Source organism: Pteropus medius, unplaced genomic scaffold, assembly GCF_902729225.1.
Source record: "Pteropus medius unplaced genomic scaffold, Ma_sr-lr_union100, whole genome shotgun sequence".
Lineage (NCBI taxonomy): Eukaryota > Metazoa > Chordata > Mammalia > Chiroptera > Pteropodidae > Pteropus > Pteropus medius.
The window spans coordinates 42598327-42617745 of NW_024349800.1; the positions used below are offsets into that span (position 1 = coordinate 42598327).

Consider the following 19419-nt stretch of genomic DNA (forward strand, 5'->3'; position numbering starts at 1 on the left):
CCTAGCAATTTCATGGTTTCAAAACTGTTACACAAGAAAGGGAAACTATTGTGAACCTACTTACCTCTCACTGAAGAAACCTGCAAATTATGTTTACCCTAAGTTCCTCATATAGAATTTCCACCTACAACTAGATTTATTGCTCTGACAATTGCATTTTACTCTTTTAGGACAAAAATATATATGTATTTTAAAGTAAAGCAGTTAAGCTCCTTCGTTTGGAGATGCTCCACATAAAAATCTAAAATAGACTTACAATAATACATGTCCACCCAGAGGCTGCATAGAAACTTCAACGCCCCAAGGGCGTCCTGGGATGCAGCGGTGGGGGAGCGCGGGCACACCCCCAGGCGCGCCCGGCACCCTGGCTACCGGCAGCGCCGGGACCGCTGGCCTCGCAGGTCGCGGGTGGGCGGTGTCGCGACCATGCGCCCTCACCTCCCGGATCAGCGGCCGCCGGCGAGACCCACTTCCTGCGCCTATCAGTACCCGCCGCAGACCGCAGCCGAGGGGAGGCTGGTGACATCACCCAGCTCCCGTGGCGTCCCGGAGGCCAGCGAGGCACCCTGGTGAGGACGCACTCCTGCCCGCGCCCGAGGCGGTCAAGGTTGCCGGGGCAGGGGATCGCAACTCTGCCCCGGTCTCCCACCCTGCCTAGGTGGGGCTCGCCTAACCCCGGGTCCCCGCACCCGGCAAGAGTCACCCAGGTACAATCTGGCAGCAGCAGCCCCTCACCTTCTCCTGGGTCCAGTCTGCGGCTCCCCGACTGACCCCCTGGATCACCAGGGGCAGGGCAGCCACCACGAGCAGCAGGTGGAGGGTGCCCACGACGCGTCGGTCACCGCCGCCTGCCATCTCTCCGAGGCTGTCCGGGTGCCGGATCCCTGGGCCGCCAGCGGTCACGAGCCCGGGAACGCGCGTCCTTCGCCTTCCCTCTTCCCCACCCTTGGGTCGACTGCGCCCGCCCCACCATCGCCTCCCGGTCGCCTCCCCACTGCGCAACGCAGGCTGAATCCTCAGTTCTCCTCCCCCCTCCCCCACCCCCACCTTAGCAACCCGGGGGTTGGGCTGTCCTGGAAGGCACAAGCCTCCGAATCCAAGGAAACGGAGATGGCCACTTCCTCGTCTTGGAGAGGAAGAGAGGAAGGAAGGAAGAGATAAGGAAGAGGCATTTTTATGATCTCCACTGCCATAACTAGGACTAGAAAGGGGAGGGAGGCTTCATTAGACCCTGTGGGCTTGTGATGTGTTTTCCCACAGCTTTTTTTCCCCCACAGGTAATGACATTTACTGATACTTCTATATGGGCACTGTTCTGGGTGCTTTTCCGTTGTTCCCTCATTTAATCTTCACAACTATGTGAAGGTAGATATCAATCTCATTTTACAGATGAGGAAACTGAGACTCTCTCCTCCTCTGTACAAAACCTGAACTGGAACCTCACAGTATTTCCTTTATAACAGCCCATTATATCTTTTTTCCCCCCCTTACAAATAGTTACCTTGTCTTATAGGAGACAGACTATCATACTCCCCAACTAAAAAGTATGATTGAAGCAACTATCTGAAATAAATGAGACCTAAAATGTTCACAGTGGCTCTTGAGGCAGTCATCTCCAACGCATGCCCCTAAAAGGAGAAGCTAAATATGATTACATTTACTTCGTAACATCAAAGATCACTGTTATTGAGATAATCTCAGAAAAAAATAAAATATCTAATTTCGTCTGTAGGTTTCTGGTCTAAGTTGTCGGGACAATTACTTTACAGTCCTCTTTTTCTTCCACAGTGAGGATCAGGGAGTGGCCTGTCCCCAGTCAACTCCTAGAAACATGGATCCCAGAACAAGGACACTGAAACAGACCTATTTCCCAGAGAACAAAGGCCTGAAGGTAATGGAATCAGCTGGAAATCTCACTGATTCCTTTAGGCTTGGCTATTAGAGTGAATTTAAAAGAGAGGGCTGGCCTGGGAAGACACTGCCCTGCCCTCCTCTGGAGCTACAAGGGAAGACAGGAGGGAAGTGCCCACTTTCCGGATGTTCAAAATTACTAACCCTATTGATGTCTGAGTGCTTTGAGTGGCACTTTGTATCTTCAGGCTTAAATAAAATTAAATAGCTTCTTTATGACATTCATGGACAGTTCTCCAGATAACCTGACCACTTCAAACTTTCTATTGGTACAATATTCAGAACAAAACCACTATCACATCTCTCTTGTTGCTTACACCAGCTTCGAAATAGTGGGTCTCCTGAGTGTCTGGGTAACAAACAGCCTTCTTGTTGTTCTTATCCTGTTACCTTTTTATTTCTCTACCATTTAACTCCTGTATGTAAGGGAAGGTGGAAATAGTAAATCTATAGGAAACGAAATGTTAAAGGTAATATCACGCTCAGTATAAGCAATTCAAAATAAGAAAATGCTTCAGTTAAAATGTTAACACATAATTTGATGATGATTTTCCATTCCCAAGGGTTCTCCAATTTCCTCCGATTTTGCTTATATTTAAGTCAATGAGATGCTGTTGCAGTTTGGGATTTACAGGAAGACAGGGTTTAGTGTTCAGGATGTGTATTAGGGAGTGCCTCTGGGACAAACCCCTGGGGGAGGGCGAGGGAGGAACAGGACTGTGCCGAGAGTGAAGCGAGCAGGGAAGTGGGCCCTCCTCTACAGCCTCACCCAACCCCATGGGGAGCCCCGAAGCTGAAACTGCTTGTGTTATCCCACAGGTGAGTCAAAATATTTAGGGCTTTATACTTTGGTGGGGTGACTTCCTGCAGGTAGCTCTCTGAAGCCAAAGGAGTTGATAGCTAGAAGCATCTGCCAACAGCACTCCAACAGCGGGAGCACAGTCCTTCCCTGAAGGGGTCCTGAGCAGTGGCCTTCTGTATTCACCACTACTACATGATGTATCTCCTACAAACCGAAAACATTTACATAGTAAGCGATGCTGATTTCAGCAAATTGTTTTTTACACGTGGGCTTTTCTGACAACTTTTCCATAAATTTACAAATCCAAAGCAACTATTTATGTATCTCTATCTTCTTTATTCTTATCTTTTTTTGTGCCTTATATGCTAAATGTCCTTCTTCCCCTTTCCTGCACTCAATCTTTTCTCCCCTCCTTCATTCTGGAAACTTTCTGAAATCCCTTATATCTGCTATTTTTTTTTTCTCCTATTGCAATTTTTCCTTTTTTTAAAACTCTTCCTATGGAAGATAACCCATGACTATTACATTTAACAATTCCAGGCCCTGTTTTTTGTCATGGAAAAATTTTTTCATGTGTGTATTCAGTGATAGCCCTAGTCACAAGTGGAGTGGTTATCATTTTTATTATAGTATAGATTCTATACTGTGATTTGAAACACATTGAGGACCCAACTGCTAAAAAAGATCTTCCTCATACAGTTGCCATGGCAGGACTCCCATACATCTAGTTCTAACTATGAAGTGACAACACCATTAGACTAGAGCAGTAATGACAAGAAATATCTATTAAAACAGTTCTCAAAATGTGATCCATGAATCAATCCTATGAGGACCCTTTTGGATGTCTGCAAGGTCAAATCAATATTTATACAAAATTTTTGTACATCAATTTTTATACAAAAATTCCATACAATTTTTATACAAATCAATAACATGAAAGCAAGATCTGCTGCTTCTTACTGTACTATCTTTGCACTGATGTTACAAAAACAAAGTTGGGTAAAACTCTGGCACCTTAGCACTTATCAAAACAGGACACAAAACTGTACTATTACAAAAACTGTACCTACCTGTAGTAGTATTCTTCACCACCGTGTGCGGTAAAAAATAAATAAAATAAAAGACAGAAAGATAAAAGAAAAGAAGAGCCAGTCTCACTTAAGAATATCATTGATGAAGCAATACAAATTGTAATTATTAAGTCTCAACCCTTGAGTACATATCTTTTTTTAACAGCTTTATTGTGATAGAATTAGATTAAACTGTACCTATTTAAAGTATACAATGTGACGAATTCTAACATGTTTACACCCATGAACCATCACCAAAATCAAGAGAATGAACATACCCATTTTTTTACCATGGATTATTTAAATGGTGTTATTAGTTTCTGAATAGTTAAGGATTTCCTTGATCTTTTTTATTGATTCCAAATTTAATTTTATCATGGTCAGGGGATAGACGTGGTAGGGATGAATCCTTTGAAAGTTTTTAAGAATTGTTTTATAGCCTAGAATATGATTTATCTTGTAAATATTCCTTCTGTACATGAAAAGAATGTGTATTCTTCTGTGACTGGGCAGAATGTTCTATAAATATCAATTAGGTCGAGGTAGTCGATGATGTTCCCCAAATCTTCTTTATCATAATTGATTTTCTGTCTAGTTGTTCCACTGATTGCTAAGAGAGTGGTGTTGAAATCTGACTATAATTATGGATTTGCCTATATCTTTTGGTGCGATTTTTATATAATGTATTTCTAAGGTTTCTTATCAAGTGCTTAAGTGTTTAAGATTGCAATGTCCTTTTGACAAATTGACCCCTTTATCATTATGAAATAAACTTTTTTATACTTGGTAATATTCTTTGTTCTGAAGTCTACTTTTTTCCTAGTAATATAGCCACTCCAACTTTCTTTTGATTAGCATTAGCAAGGTATATATTTTTCCATTCTTTTTACTTTTAAACTATTTTCTATTAAACGTATAAAGTGGATCTCTTGTAGGCAGCATATAGTTAGGTCCTGCTTTTTTTTTTACCAATTGGACAAACTCTGGCTTTTAAATGAGGTGTTTAGATTATATTTAATGTGATTATTGATAAGGTAAAATTTAAATGTACTAATCTGTTGTTTCTATTTGTTCAACCTGTTCTTTGTTTGTTTTTACCACTTTTTCTAATTTATCTTGGATTAATTGATTTTTTTATTATTCCATTTTGTCTTCTTCTTGTCAGCTATACCTGTTTTGTTTTAGGATTTATAGCATTTATCTTTAATGTATCACTGTCTACCATCAAGAATTATTATATCACTTAATGTGTAGTACAAGAACCTTACAATATACTTCTATTTCCCTACTTAGTCTTTGTGCTATTGTCATCAGATATTTTACTTCTAAACATGTTATTAATTCCACAAGATGTTTTTATTAGTTTCATGTTAAACAATTATCTTTCAAAGAGGTTGGTAAAATAAGGTTTTTTTAAAACTTTTTCATTTCCCCACATATTTATCATTTCTGATATTCTTCTTTCTTTTGTGTGGAGATCTATGTCCATCTGGTATCATTTTCCTTCTGCCTAAAGGATGTTCTTTAACATTTCTTGTAGTGCATGTATGGTGGTAATTTCTGTATGCTGAAAAAAATTTTTATTTTGCCTTTGTTTTTGAAAGAATTTTCTCTAAGTATAAAATTCTATGTTGACAGATTTTTTTATTTCAGTACTTTATAAAGATGTTGCTCCGAAATCTTCTTCCTTGCTTTGTTTCTGATGAGAAATTCGCTCTCATTATAATCTTTGTTCCTCTGCCTCAGTCTAAAGATTTTCTCCTTATCACAGTTTTTAAGTAATTTAATTATAATGTGCTTTGGTGAACTTTTTTTATGTTCATATATTTGAGATTTATAGAGATTCTCGGATCTGTGGGTTCAAAATTTTCACCAAATTTAGAAAAAATTTAACCATTATTTCTTCAAGTATTGTCTGCCCTCCTCCTTTGGAGACTTCAGTTAGATACATAGTAAGTTGCCTGAAGATTTCCCACAGTTCACTGATGCTCTGTTTGTTTATTGCTTATTTTATTTGTATAGCTTCTATTTCTGTCTTCAAGTTTACTGATATTTTGTTTTGCAGTGCCTGATCTGTTATCAATTCCATCCAGTGTACTTTTCATACCAGACATTGCTTTTATTCCTCTCTAGACGTTTGATTTACATTTTCTTTACACCATCCATATCATTCCTAAACATGCTGACTTTATCTTCTTGAACATATGGAACATAGTTATGACAAACGTTTTAATACTGTTATCTGCTAATTTATCATCTGCATCGTTTGTGTCTGTTTCTGTTTTTTTTTCTCCTCCTTATGGGTGATATGTTGTACTTCTTTGCATGCTTGGTAAATTTTTTATTGGGTACCAAATATCGTGAATTTTACTTTTGCGGGTGCTGGGCATATCTGTATTACTGTAAATATCCTTGATCTTTATTCTGAAACACAGTTCAGTAGGAAATAGTGAAATCTTTTGGAGGCTTGCTTTTAAGTTTTGTTAGGCTGAAATAGAGCAGCCTATAATCCAGGTATAATTTAACGCCTTACTGAAGCAATATTCTCTGGGTGTTCTACTTTTATCCCCTTGCATTTTGAGGTTTTTCCTCAAAATGCAAGGGGATAAAAGTAGAACACCCAGAGAATACTGGTAGAAACACAAAATATTCCCAACCTTATCTGTGCTCTGGAGCTTGTTATGCCTGCTCCTTTTGGATAGTTCTTTCCTTCCACCTTGGGTAGTTTCCTCACATGCATGTGTGGATCTATACTCAGCTGAAGAGTTATGAAGAAATCTTTACTGATCTTTGAAGCACTCTCTTCATAAAAGCTCAATCTCTCTCCTCTCATACTGTCTTGCAAATTCTAGCTGCTTGATCTTCCCTTGTTCCCAACTCTGTCTTTTCATCTCACAGAGACCCCCTGGCTTTGTTTGGATTCCTCCTGCCTGCACAGCATCCTCTAAACTCTCTTAAGACAGCAAGCTGGGGAAAGCACCCAGCTCATGTCATTTGTTCCCTTCTTTCATCACTCTCTTGTAATGCCTATTTCTCAATATTTGAACATCAATGTTTGATATATATTTTTTCAAGATGGGATGATAAATCTAGCCTGTTATCCACCTTGACTGGAAGAAATTGAGAGTATGAATCTTTTAATATCCTGCTTGGCAAACTGGGAGGTACAAATAAAGTACTTCTGCTACATGCTGAAAGACAGTTGTCTCAAGGAAAAGCACTTACACAATTGTGTGAGAAGCTTTTTTCATAAAATTCTACTTTTGCTCACAAGAATAATTAACTGATAGCCTATGGTTATTCAGACTTGACTATTTGGCAGATATTTGTTTGAATATGAATAAAGTGTGCCTATGCCTTCAAGGATAATAACTGACAATATTTATTGCCAATGATAAAACTGGATCTTTCAAGTAAAAATTGGAATTTTGAAAAACTTGTATCTGTTCCCATAAGTGACAGTTTCCTGATATGTAACAACTTTTCTGACAAAGTCAGTTATTTTAACAAACATAAATTTTTAAATAATATAAAATGAAATGTTCAACATTTGGAATATCTGCATAACTCAATGAACCAATATTTTCAATGCTCGATGCCCAATCACAGAGAGAAGATCCATTCAAAGTATGAGAAAGACCAATGAATTTTAATGTCAAGGAGTAAAAAATATTATTTTTACAGTTTCAGATTCTGTATTGCAACTAACTTTTATGATATTACCATTTGTCGTGTTTTAATTTAATTACAAAGAAAATTATCCATAATTATCTGAAGAAACTATTAACTCTTTCCTTTTCCTACTACATGTCAGGGTGAAGCTGAATTTTCTTCAAATACTTCAACCGAAATAATATACCACAGCAGATTGAATGCATAAAGAAATCCAGTTGTTGTCTATTAAGTCAGACATTAAAGAAGTTTTTTAAATGGTCAAAAATGCCATTCTTCTCACTAAATTCTTTTTATTTTAGAAAAATGTAGTGATTTTTTTCATAAAAAATGTTATTTAACATGTAATGCTTGTTATTTTTAAATAAATCCATAATTAAGTATTTGTAAAATGTCTTTTAATTTTCAATACAATAAATATTAATAGGTGCAATCCATATGAACAAAAGCTATTTGTGGTCCTCGATAATTATTACTAATGTAAAAGAGTCCTGAGACCAAACTTTTGAAAACTATGTTAAACATGTTTTACCTGGGAGAGATAACACATTAAGCCAATGGAATCATCTAGAAAGCTTTTTTAAAAATAATGATTACTGGGTGCTACCCTAGAGGTTCTGACATGATTAGTATGGTATGTGACCTAGACATTAGGTTTCTTTAAAACTTCCCAGGTGACTCTAGAAGGGCTGAGAACCACTGCATTAATCACACACTCTGAGAAATACATTAACAAAAATAGATTAATGATGTTGTGTAGTAGTCATTTTGCAAGGCCCTGAGGGTAATGGTAAAAAAAAGATTGGTAAAGTGGGCCAACCCTAAACAAATTATGGAGTAGGCAGTTTAAATTCAAACCTCCCGACTTTCCCCTCACTTTTTGCCTCTGAGGAAGCCTGAAATTAAAACAGCTTGCCTTTTGTTCCATTAACAGCCACAAAGAATATAAGGAGTCCCACATTATATCCTTGACCAAATCTGTCCACCGTTGCTTTCAATAAGAGAATGAAAAATTAAAATGTTCATTTCTACAGTACAGCCAGACTTTTACTTTTCCCTAGAAATCTCAGGAATCCAGATTTCCTGTAAGTCTTCCCAAATCCTTTCACCACAGATCAGAGGTCAAGTCAAGGTAGCAATAAAAGTTTGGGAAAAAATGTCCTTTCCTCTGGTTTTCCTCTTCCTTCCCAGCCCTTTAGAATAACAGTTCATTCTCCTCCCGAAGGCGAGAACATTCCTCATTAACCCTGATTCCTTCCACCAACACCAGTCTTACCCCCAACAAAAATTCCTGTCACTCCTTTACTAATTTTGTACTGACTTTTTAAATCAATTTTTCTCTGTAGGCTCTGAAAACCAAAAGCCTTCAAGATCCAAAGAAGTGAATTGATAGTAAGAAATTTTAATCCACTCAATGAGATGAAGATAGAGAGAATCAAAGGAGAAGAACCGAAGATAAACTTTATCTCCTTACAGCTCAAAGAATAGACAGCTCTGGTCTATATAAAACCCAAATTAACTGTAATGTGAAGTTTCAGTCAACTGATTGTTATGGAGAGTGTATATACATATAGTGTATGTATGCATATTTATAGATGCATTGTGATTTTTTATTCAAAAAATTCTGTCTACATTAATTTTTTTTTTTGCAGCTTATAGAGTCAAATAGGTGATAAGACCCCAATTTCTAGAATATGTTAATGATAACATGAGAAAGACAAAAAGCTGTTAGCTCAAGAACTTGCTTCCACTCAAAATTACTAGCTAAATGTATATGGTGTAAGTTAAAAATATGATCAAAGATGTTGGGTATGTCGGTAATATGTTTTTAGAGATCCTCTGGTTCTATAAACTAGTATGATGAGAAATATTATTATCCCCATTATTAATAATTAGAAAGTTAAAGCAACGGGAAGTTAAGTAACCAGCCCAGGGGCATGCAAAATCCAATGCAACTGCAGCCAGTGTACTTTTAGTCAGGTTTTTCTAGTTTCAAAGGAGAAAATTTAAGTAGCTAGTAAAATCTAATTTTTAATAAGCTGAGGTAAGTGTTTGTTGAGTGTAAAACCAGACACCTTTATTTTATTTCCAAGTTTTAAGCAGAATACTCATTTTGTATTGCTTTCTCTCCTTTAATCAGATGTCGAATATCATATCTATTAGAAGGGGAAAAAGTGACTCCTTTTCAAAAAAATTAAATACTAAATGTAAATTAATATAATCTAAAGTCAAGACTAAGGCATTTGGTTGTCTTTTGCTTTGGAGTCATTTATGGATTTCCCAAGGTATTATATTCTATTTATGTTTTAATGATCTGAAATTGTTTTTTCTACTGATTGGGCTACATAGATTGTAATCAGACTTAACCATAAAAGCACTCTTTCCTTCAATTTTGTAATCCTGAAGCAGTATTATGATTATTAATTAGGCCCTTTCTGACTTTTCATGAAAGAACAATTGTTCAAAGAGTAATTTTCAAGTCATACCAAAAAAAAAAAATGTTTGTTTTTAAGATTCAGGTTAGCCCTAGCAGTCCCAAATAAAAGAGGAAGAAAGGCTCTAAAATTTCTTTCCACAGGATTCAAAAATAGAAAGAAAGCAAATAAAAATGACATGAATTCACAGAATATAGCAACAGTCATTTAAAAAGTTGACTATGCCACACATAGCTATTAATACTAATAGAAAATTGCAACATAATATCATAACCCAAATTCTGCCTTAAACCACATATGTCCCCATATATATCTTTATTTTTGCTTAAATTTAGGATGAACTTATGCTGTTTATTTATATACCTGAAAACATGAGCAAAGTATTTCAAGTATTTTAGTAATTCTAAGACAGTACAGAAAGTGGTCATAAAAAATCCTTTCAACCCTATGATTATATATACTCCATTGTCCAGACTATAATAAATTAAATGGACCGATCCACCCTCAATTCTAATGTCTGAAAAAGCATTTTAACGGAGCTCATCATCAGAAACAGGCCACAACTTCCCTTAAAAAGAAGCTAAATTACTCAGCATACACTTTTAGTAAAACTAATTCCCTTCAGAATGTCACTGGCCAAACCTTGACCTTTTGTGGTCTTCACTCAGTAAGTCACATATCTATTATAGAGAACACTGAAGTTGAATTTAGAGGTCTGTAAGAAAGCAAAAGAAATTGATTAATTGCCTTTCATAATATATTTGTTTAGCCCTCCAAGAAAATTCTTCTAACAGCTTAAGGTTAAATCTGTATTACAAATTAGGAAGAAGTAAATTGTCATTTTAGAAAGAGGGTTGGGAGGAAATTTCATAAACAAAAGAACTGGTCATAGAAAAAACTGTGCATCTTCATTCCACTCTGAGGCAAAATGGTCCCCTTTTTTCAATTCTACTCTTAGAGAAAATAAACACCAATCAGAAAACAAACTAATGGCTCAGACAGGAAGTACATGACATTTGGGACTATGTCATATATATAGAATACAGTAAAAATTATTACCCAGGATTTTTAGAGACTGAAAATATCAGGGAAACATATAGTGGCTAGATTATAGCCTGATTACACACATCTCTGTGTAGTAGTATTTATATGTTTATCTTTATTAAGTTATGCAACTAGTTACATAATGATTATTTTATAGTGTGTACTCACACATATTTTTAGCATATACATTTGCAAAAGATTTTGAAAATATTATCCTTACAAGAGTGGGGAACTGGCAGCATACTAAATTCTCAGTAAAATACTGAATATCTGAAAACAAATACCCATGGGGTAAAGGCTGTCATCTAAGTTAACTGATGATGAGACTGAAGCACACAGAGGTTAACTGGCCCATGGTCACAGAGCTTGTTAAACAGTGGAATCATGATGCAGTCCCAGGCAGACCACCTTTCATGTCCATGACACGTGTAGTGTATTAGGATGCTTTTCCTCTCTTTTTTAATTCTCACAACAACCCTATGGGATAAGTAACTATCCTCCCTCATTTTATAAGTAAAGACGTCAATTCTCAGGGAGAGTAAGTAGTGTGCAGCTGCCAAATGGCTGAGCCTAAGTTGGACTCTGTCCTCAAAGTCCCATCTCAACCCTTTCCTTCCAATTGGCTCTTCAGGGCTGCTATAGTTTCCAGACTCTGAATGAGGGAGTCCATTTCCCTAACTCCTCTGCTCTGGTCAGTGCGGGTGTGAAAATTAATTTTATTACTGGTTCCTTATCCAGGTCTGTAGCACCTTTGTTCTCTTTCTCAGATGGCTTTTTAAATATATTGTAATCAGTTTACAGTATTTCATAAGAGGTTTTTAATTAATACTCAATTAAAATGAGATCCAGAAGCACATGTGTGCATTACCTTCTCTTTCTTGGAAATACATATTTTGCAACCACAAAGATAAACAGGAATTATTCGGGGTGAGCAAGAGAAATTTTTTTTTTTTGCCAATTACCTGATTTTTAACTTTTAAGGACACCATATAAAATCCTAGGTAGACGATATGCAATAACCTCTCCATTTAGTTACCAGATTTTTCTAATCTTTTCAGTCGAAAAATCCTTAACACACCTAACTTTGATTATATAGTATATCTGCATGTGTATTTTTTAATATAAATATATCTGTGAATATATCTATATTCATAGATGTAATTATAGTATATAATCAAATAATAAATTATATAAAGCCAAATAGAAGTGTAAAGAAAGAAAAGGAAGGTGTTATGTGGAATAACCAGAGAAAGCTATATAAAAATAAATGAATGTGCCTGGCCCAGATCTGGTGTTCAATAAATTATAGATATTATTAGTAGCCTTTATATCCAAGCAGAAGACCATGGTCTTCTACAAGTTCAGTAGGGGAAAGGGCAGTTGGAGGAACTCAGGGGGATCCGATAGACACTCAATCCACAATAAAACGTGATGTGACATCAGAATTATCTATCAAGGGCTATCAGAGCACAGAATAACTGACAGCCTGCAAATCAGAGAAGATAGTTTCAAGGGTGTAACTGCTCTAGCTAGTCTAGGAGCCAATCAAGACTTGAGATATAGAAGGTGTAGGCAGGGTAGTGGCTGTGGAAACAGGAAGGACATTTTGAAGACTATATCAAGTGGGTCTTTGCTGACTGAAAAAAATAGACCCTAAAGCATTTTCTCTCATAAGTATTTTACTAACTCTACATTGACATCCAAGCATTTTCTGAATTTTACACCTGTTTCAAGGTCACGGAAAGACACAAAAACAAAATAATTTTTCAGTAATGATATTCTATAAATTAAACCCAGTTGAAGTCTTAGAATAATGACTATTTCCTCTAGCAGGGCCTCAGCAAATCATGTTTTTCTGCATTTAAGATTAATTGGGTAACTGTTATATTAAGACAGAACAGTGATGCCTCTTCATTCATTTGGTAATACATGTGAATAGTTATGCTGTATGTCATTAACTACAAGGCAGGCCAGTACAAGTGGGACAAGATGATTTGCAACTACAGAAAAGGAAGTTTCTAAACTCTTAATTTCCATAAACCACCACCAAGAAGAAAAATCTTTTCCATCTTGGTCATTCTGATTACATTTTCTCTCAAGGATAAAATCTCACATGGTAATACATTTACTTATTAAACCTAATCTTTATCCCTTCAATGTTCTTGGAATAGGAATGGAACGTCTTGAGGAAACTGTAGTTTACGTCAAGCAAAAACTTACAGGCCTTACACTTAAATGTATTGTTGAAAGATTCATGTCAAGTGGAGATGATTTTATTTTTAAAGAGTGGAAATGAAATAGATATATATATACATACATATATATAATCTCACGCACATACACAAATCCTTAACCCTCTATATAACGGTCACTTGATTTGTTTTGAAAAGTTACTTCTAGGAAGAGTAACATCTGTCTCTTTAAGGACCACGAGAGAAAATGGAAGTCACTAGAGAGATGAGACTGGCTGTAAACCGCTCCAATGAGGTCCTGGGAATCTTGCTGAGAAAGGCTATTTGGGGCTGGACTAAAACGTCTGTTGGGAAGTGGAAGGAAGAAAAAGGCAAAGTTAAGTAAGAGGGTTCTTTTAAAAAGAATGTAAACTTGAGTGAATTTACTTTCAATTTTACAGTGAAAGAAAAACAGAACGAGACTCAGCATAAGATATAATTAGATCGAATTAGATAGATACTTCTGGACATGAGACATTTAGTAGCTTCCGATTCTCGAGAATGTTTCTGAAATGTCTTTTGAAAAAAATAGTTTTGGAGATCAGGGTCATACACAATTTTATTTGCCCCATTTTTAATGTAAATTATTTTAAAATTCCCATTTCTTAACTTTAAATCCTGGCACATTCATTAAGATTGATGACTTAGTATAAAAAGTAGGACCCACTTAATTTTATTTTATTTGTATTCTCAAAAACTGCCCTCTTGACCTCTGCTTGGGGATGGATGGATTGTTGACTGTAGCCCATCGCTTGTTTCGATATATTTTCCATAAGTACTTTTGTGATAAGAATTTGACATAAGATAATTTCTGGGACAATGGCTGTCAGCTGTTCTAGCTTCTCTCACATAAAACATCTGCAATTTTTAACACATAGTGTATTTTCCCTCTAAACCTTCATCCCAATTCCCACCCCCGCCCACTCACCTTGTTTCCATGCATACGGAAGCCTAGGTTCCCGATTCTTGACTGCGCTTCACTTTGATGGTAGGGGACACACTCGAATTTAAAGATGGCTAAGAAGGAAACCAAAACACCATGAAAGTAGCCACTTCAGTTTATTCTGCTTTAGATGAAGGGCTCTGGGTGTATCTGCCTACGTGCGGAATGCCCGGGTGCTCTGCCAAGCGACCACCTGAAGAGCAGGTACGAGGGAGGGAAATGTGGGGAGCAGGGAGAAGTTATCTCAAGGTGAAAACTGCTGCCTGCTGTGGACCCCTTACAAGTCCTTCTTTCAAGCCGTCACCTCTTGCCTCCTTGCCACCATCGCCTCCATCAGAGCGGATGACAAAAGAGAAAAAGGCGGTTCGGTTGCAATGACAAGTATAAGACTGTAACCGGCTTAGGCACACGGTCGCGTCCCGCTCTCCCACGCTCACCGAGACGCCGGGGTCCTGGGAGGGTGCAGAACGAGCCGGAAAGCACCCAGAGCTCGTGTCGCCCTTGCGCGCTGTAGAGACCGCGAGGGACGCCCACGCGCGGTTACCACCCGGTCGCGCCCACGGGGAAACTACAACTCCCGGCAGGCCCCGCGCCGGCCGCGCGCCCCCGCCCCGCGCGCCCCGGCCCCCCGCCCCCGGGCCCCAGGACGGGACGGGGAGGGGGCGGGGGGAGGAGGGAGGAGAGAGGACGAGGGGGGAGGAGGAAGGGGCGCCAGCGGCGGGCGGGATCCTGCGAGGCGCGTGAAGCCTAGCTGGCGCCTCATCCGCGACCAAACGCTGGCGGGCGCGGAGTTTCTCACGACCGGCCGAGCCCGCCTCAGTAAGTAGTCGCCTCGGGGAGCGCGGAGCAGAACCGAAAAAGTTAGCGCCGCCGCGGCCGCCGCTTTGTTCTCGGGGCCCGTCGGGTGCGGCGACCGCGGCCCCTCCCCCACCCTCCCGCACGCGGCGGCCGCGGCGGCGGCGGGACGCGGACCCCGATCCGGGCTGGGTGGCGGCCGCGGGGCCGGGCGGGAAGTTGGCGGAGCGCGCGGCGGGAGGCGCGGGCAGGGGGCGCCGCGGCGATCGGGGGCTCTGGCGCGGCGGCCGGATGGGGCCAAGTTCCGGCGTGGGCGTGGAGGCCAACTTGGATCGCGCTCCGCGGGCGACCACCGCGCCCGGTCCCTTCGGTCACGATCGGTTACTGGGTCCCCAAACTCGCTCTGCACGCCAAACCAGCGGCACTCACACTACCGAATTGTGGATGAGCTCTTTTCTCTTCATGACTTTACGGTGTACCCGTCTGAAAAGAGTGAGTAAATGGTGTTTACAGAACGTAAGCCCCCACCCCAGTTTCCTGACTGTTTAGTTTTGCAAGTTGGCAGCGTTGTTCCCAGTTGTTCTCACCCCGGGGAGGTTTTTCTTAAGATGAAACACGAGGAGTGCGACTTTTTCTTTGAGCAATAAAAATAACCACATAGTACTCGGTTGCCTTTTGGATATTTTATTTGAAGTCATCGCAGTCAGAAGCATAGGCCGTGCCGTTTGCAGGCACGAATGTAAAATAAGTGACAGGCGTGTATGAGACTTGCAGACTTTTCCACACACAGATTGATGGCTTGGACGTAACTGTCTTTTCAACCACACCCATCCCCACAGGAAATAAGACTATCAGTGTCATCTTTGATTAGGAAGGATAAGTTACACCCTAAACTACTACTTTGTACGATACAGCTTTAATGAGCTCTAGCCGCAAATAAAACAAAAACTTTCAAATGCCGTAATTTGTGCTTGAAGATGTTACAGTATTACTTTTACACTGATCCTACTTTGCACTTAATGCTGCAGTTCTTATATTTTCAGCGACCATGATTTTGCTTAGATCAAACTTACCAACTTCTAATGCAATGAGGGCCAGAAATAACTATGAATTTGCTGTGAAAGGCATTCATAAAGTTCCCCTAGATCTAGCCAGTTTTACTTGATAAAGGAGCCCTTTCCTGTTAGGATCTGAATTGAGAGCAAGCATGGACATTCACACAAAAAGAAGTTACAGGTTTTAATAAAAGTATTTAAAACATGTCACAAAGAAGTTAGGTTTTGCTTCAGTAGAAAATGTAGACAAAGTAAGCCTGATCAGATGAGCTTGGAGCTTGGAGTATTTGACCCAGAGCTGCCCACCAAGAAGGGTCTGATACCCTCCTAGGCAAGGAGCACCCACCTTGCTCTAAAGCTTACTCCATGGGCTTCTGGAAATAAAGGCTCAATTTCAGTAAAAGCATTTGGATGTTGCACTAGGTTCTATAATTTGGTATATAACACTTAACTTTTTAGACGACTCATTCGAGAATGTAGAGCGGTTCATATCTTGAAACTAATTTTTTAAGCACCTCAAGTAGTAGTGAGTCTTTTAAATACACAAATTTTATAAGCTTTCAGTTTCATCAGATGACCTCTTTAAATAGCAATTTCTCTCTGGACTGTTTTTAATTTAAACAATGCCACACTCAAAGGAGCTTAATCTAGTTTTTGGACATTAAATTATAAAAATCATATAAGAATTGAAAAAATCACATAGAGAAAAAATGGTCATTTAAATGCACATTTATTAAGGGACATTTTGTTTTCATTTTTAAAAAGACATTCTAAAGTTGCTGAAAATATTACCATATTGGAGTTAATTGCTCATTTATACTTTTACAGAGCTCAATGTGTAGGGAAAGTGTTTGCTAGTACAAATTTTAGTGTGACTTAATAATCATGCTTATGATTCACAATTATGTAATTCAAATTGAACTTGTATGTGCACCTCTTTGGAGCAGTTGTCTCAGTGAAAAAACTTGAGATGATGTACTTAGGAGATGTTTTAATTTGAATTTCAATGTAGAATAAAGTTTTCTCCACTTGCATGGTTAGTTTACAGTGGCGATATGTGAGAAATTGTTCATTGGCTATTAGCCAGTCAGATTTTTAAGATACCACTGGTGCAAAGAGAAAGGATGAAGATCCTTCAAGCCTAACATGGATTCATACATCATTGCCAGACTGGCAGACTGTAATCTTATTACCGGATAAACATTTCAGTGCCTGGACAGAGAGCAGACCTGGTGTGCTCTCTTTGCTCTCTCTGTCAGTGGAAGGACAGATTCAAATAACCCAGGTCCAGATGAGCAGAATTTTAGCAGCAATGATTTAGTCAAATCTGAGCTCTTAAGGGGAAAAAGTATTATATTAATCTAAGGTAACAATAACATTTTTGAAAATACATAAATAGATACAGGGATTACTACAAACTGCTTTTAAAAACCAACAACAAAGTTATTTGAGTTTTTTAATACAATATTCAATGTAAAAGCAATGTCGGGATTATTAAACAAAGTCAAGCCTGGATCAAGGCAAAACAGGCATTCATTTCAGGACACTGGTCAGTATTGTACTGAAAAAAGCCACATACTTTTTACATGATGAAAGAATACATGTACTTATCAACAAGAGAAAAAGAAGATCCTCCATTCGTTAACATTCCTAGCACACAAAACTAAATTGAACCAAGAAAACCCATTACTGGTAGAGAGTCATTGTAAATACTATGCTATTCTGAATAGGAAAAGCTTTTTACCTTTACACTTTAGCCTTTACTGAAGTACAAAAAGAACACTGGCTACGCCGAATAATGAGCTTGCTTTTGAAGTATTTGTTTTGTCTTTCTGGAATGCTCTTCACCTCTCTCTCTGCTTTCCTGACTCATAGTATCCTTTACATCTCAGCTTAAATAACACTTCCTTGTGTACCTTGCCTGAGACCCCAGTTGAAATAAGGTCCTTTTGGTATTATATTGTTATATCATTTTTTATATTTAATTACCTTGCTTTTTTTGTGAGTATCTTTAATGTGTAAGTCCCACATCACACTGTAAGCTCCAGAGAGCAGCAGCCATATCTGTTTTGGTCACTGCTGTATAACCCCAGTGCCCCTCATAACAGTCTGGCAAATAATAGGTACTCAGTAAATATTTGTTGAATGAAATGCTGCCATTAGAGCTTCTTCTAATTAGAGGCTTAGCTGAGATAGAGGTAATGTAGGGGGAGATGGGGGAGATAGGCGGAGATGAGGAAGAGGGAGAGAAAGGTAGATCAACTTGTGATGTTACCAGGAGGTAACTTTCAGTTAAGTACCCTAACCTCCAGGCCTTGTTTTACCTTGTCTATAATAACAGGGCAGGTTGGGCCCAAGATATCCTATCTTTTGATTCCATTCAACAGTGATGACAGATTGATTATATGACCTCATTTGAATGGGATATGTGACAGATAACTCCCCAAAAGAATATTCGAGGTGTTCCAAATAAAAGTATTAGAAATGCTTGCCAACTCATAGTTGTTAGAAACAAATATATCTAATTGGTGTACAGTTTATAAATTAGTAAGATATTCTGTTGTCTCACTTTTCTAATTGAAGCATAAAGCCAAAATAGAGCTTTTAGATTTTTTGATATTTAGTTTTAATGTTTTGCACCCTACATCTTGTTGCATCTTACAGAACAAATCAGAGTTCTGTGAAACAAAACAAGGGGAGGAAAAACAGATGGGGTGAGTGGGCAGAAGCTAATATGACAGCTCACTTAATTTATTGGTGTTAATGCTGAAACTTAAAAATAATTTTTGTTCAAAAGTATAACATTTATATAGTTTATTAATAGTTGTCAGTACTGATAAATTAGTCAATCGTATTATTAAACAGTTACTGTTATTTGGTTAATCTTAACAGGTATAATAAAATGGAAATTTAGTGGAAAGACATCTATCAAAAATAGATTATTTTTATTATTGAACATAGCAGTACCTTGCATTTTGTAGTATTTGAGCTGCACATCCATAGATAATTTTACTATTTATGATAGTTGCTTAGCTTTTTGAAAGTACTCTAGTCAGGTATGTTAAGGAGCTCATTACTTCACGAGAAAGCCTATTCTCTTGTTAGGTTGTTGGAGATGGGATGACATAGTAGAAAGAACATGGTCTTTGGAGTCAGGGAAACTTGTTTGAATCCCAGTTCCATTGCATATTAGTTGAGTAGTCGTGGACAAGCAACAGCTTCTCTGAAACTCTGGTTCCTTTTCTGTGGAATAGAATTAAACAAATCTAGGGTCGTTGCAAATCTAGGGTTGCCGAAGTATATCTCAGTTGATTATTTAGCAGAAAGCAGGAACTTAATTGTTAATTCCTTCATCTAATTACTATGAAAATTGGTAGAACTTACTGAGTACTTATTGTAAGCTGGATACTATGTTGTAGCTCAGTCCTCACAACAACCTATGAGGTAAGAGGTAAGTAATA

At 38.4% G+C, this 19419-nt stretch overlaps 2 protein-coding genes across 4 annotated transcripts in view; one reads left to right on the forward strand and one right to left on the reverse strand.

The window, feature by feature from the left end:
• QPCT (glutaminyl-peptide cyclotransferase) overlaps nucleotides 1-14670 on the reverse strand; it is a 38667-nt gene extending 23997 nt beyond the window's left edge. The window contains exons 1-2 of one of the 2 annotated variants that reach the window (XM_039887398.1): nucleotides 14546-14670; nucleotides 14094-14182 (exon numbers count right to left, since the gene is read on the reverse strand). In XM_039887398.1, the coding sequence (XP_039743332.1) occupies nucleotides 14094-14108 (15 nt within the window). In that variant the 5' untranslated portion in view covers nucleotides 14109-14182; nucleotides 14546-14670. Of the gene's footprint in view, nucleotides 1-735; nucleotides 964-14093; nucleotides 14183-14545 lie in introns of those variants that run through there. The other variant, XM_039887397.1, reaches the window with a different exon arrangement.
• A 127-nt stretch (nucleotides 14671-14797) lies between these two features.
• The window catches only part of PRKD3 (protein kinase D3), a 54036-nt gene continuing 49414 nt past the window's right edge, over nucleotides 14798-19419 (forward strand). The window contains exon 1 of one of the 2 annotated variants that reach the window (XM_039887402.1): nucleotides 14798-14927. The gene's annotated coding sequence lies outside the window, so the exon portion shown is untranslated. Of the gene's footprint in view, nucleotides 14928-15216; nucleotides 15396-19419 lie in introns of those variants that run through there. The other variant, XM_039887403.1, reaches the window with a different exon arrangement.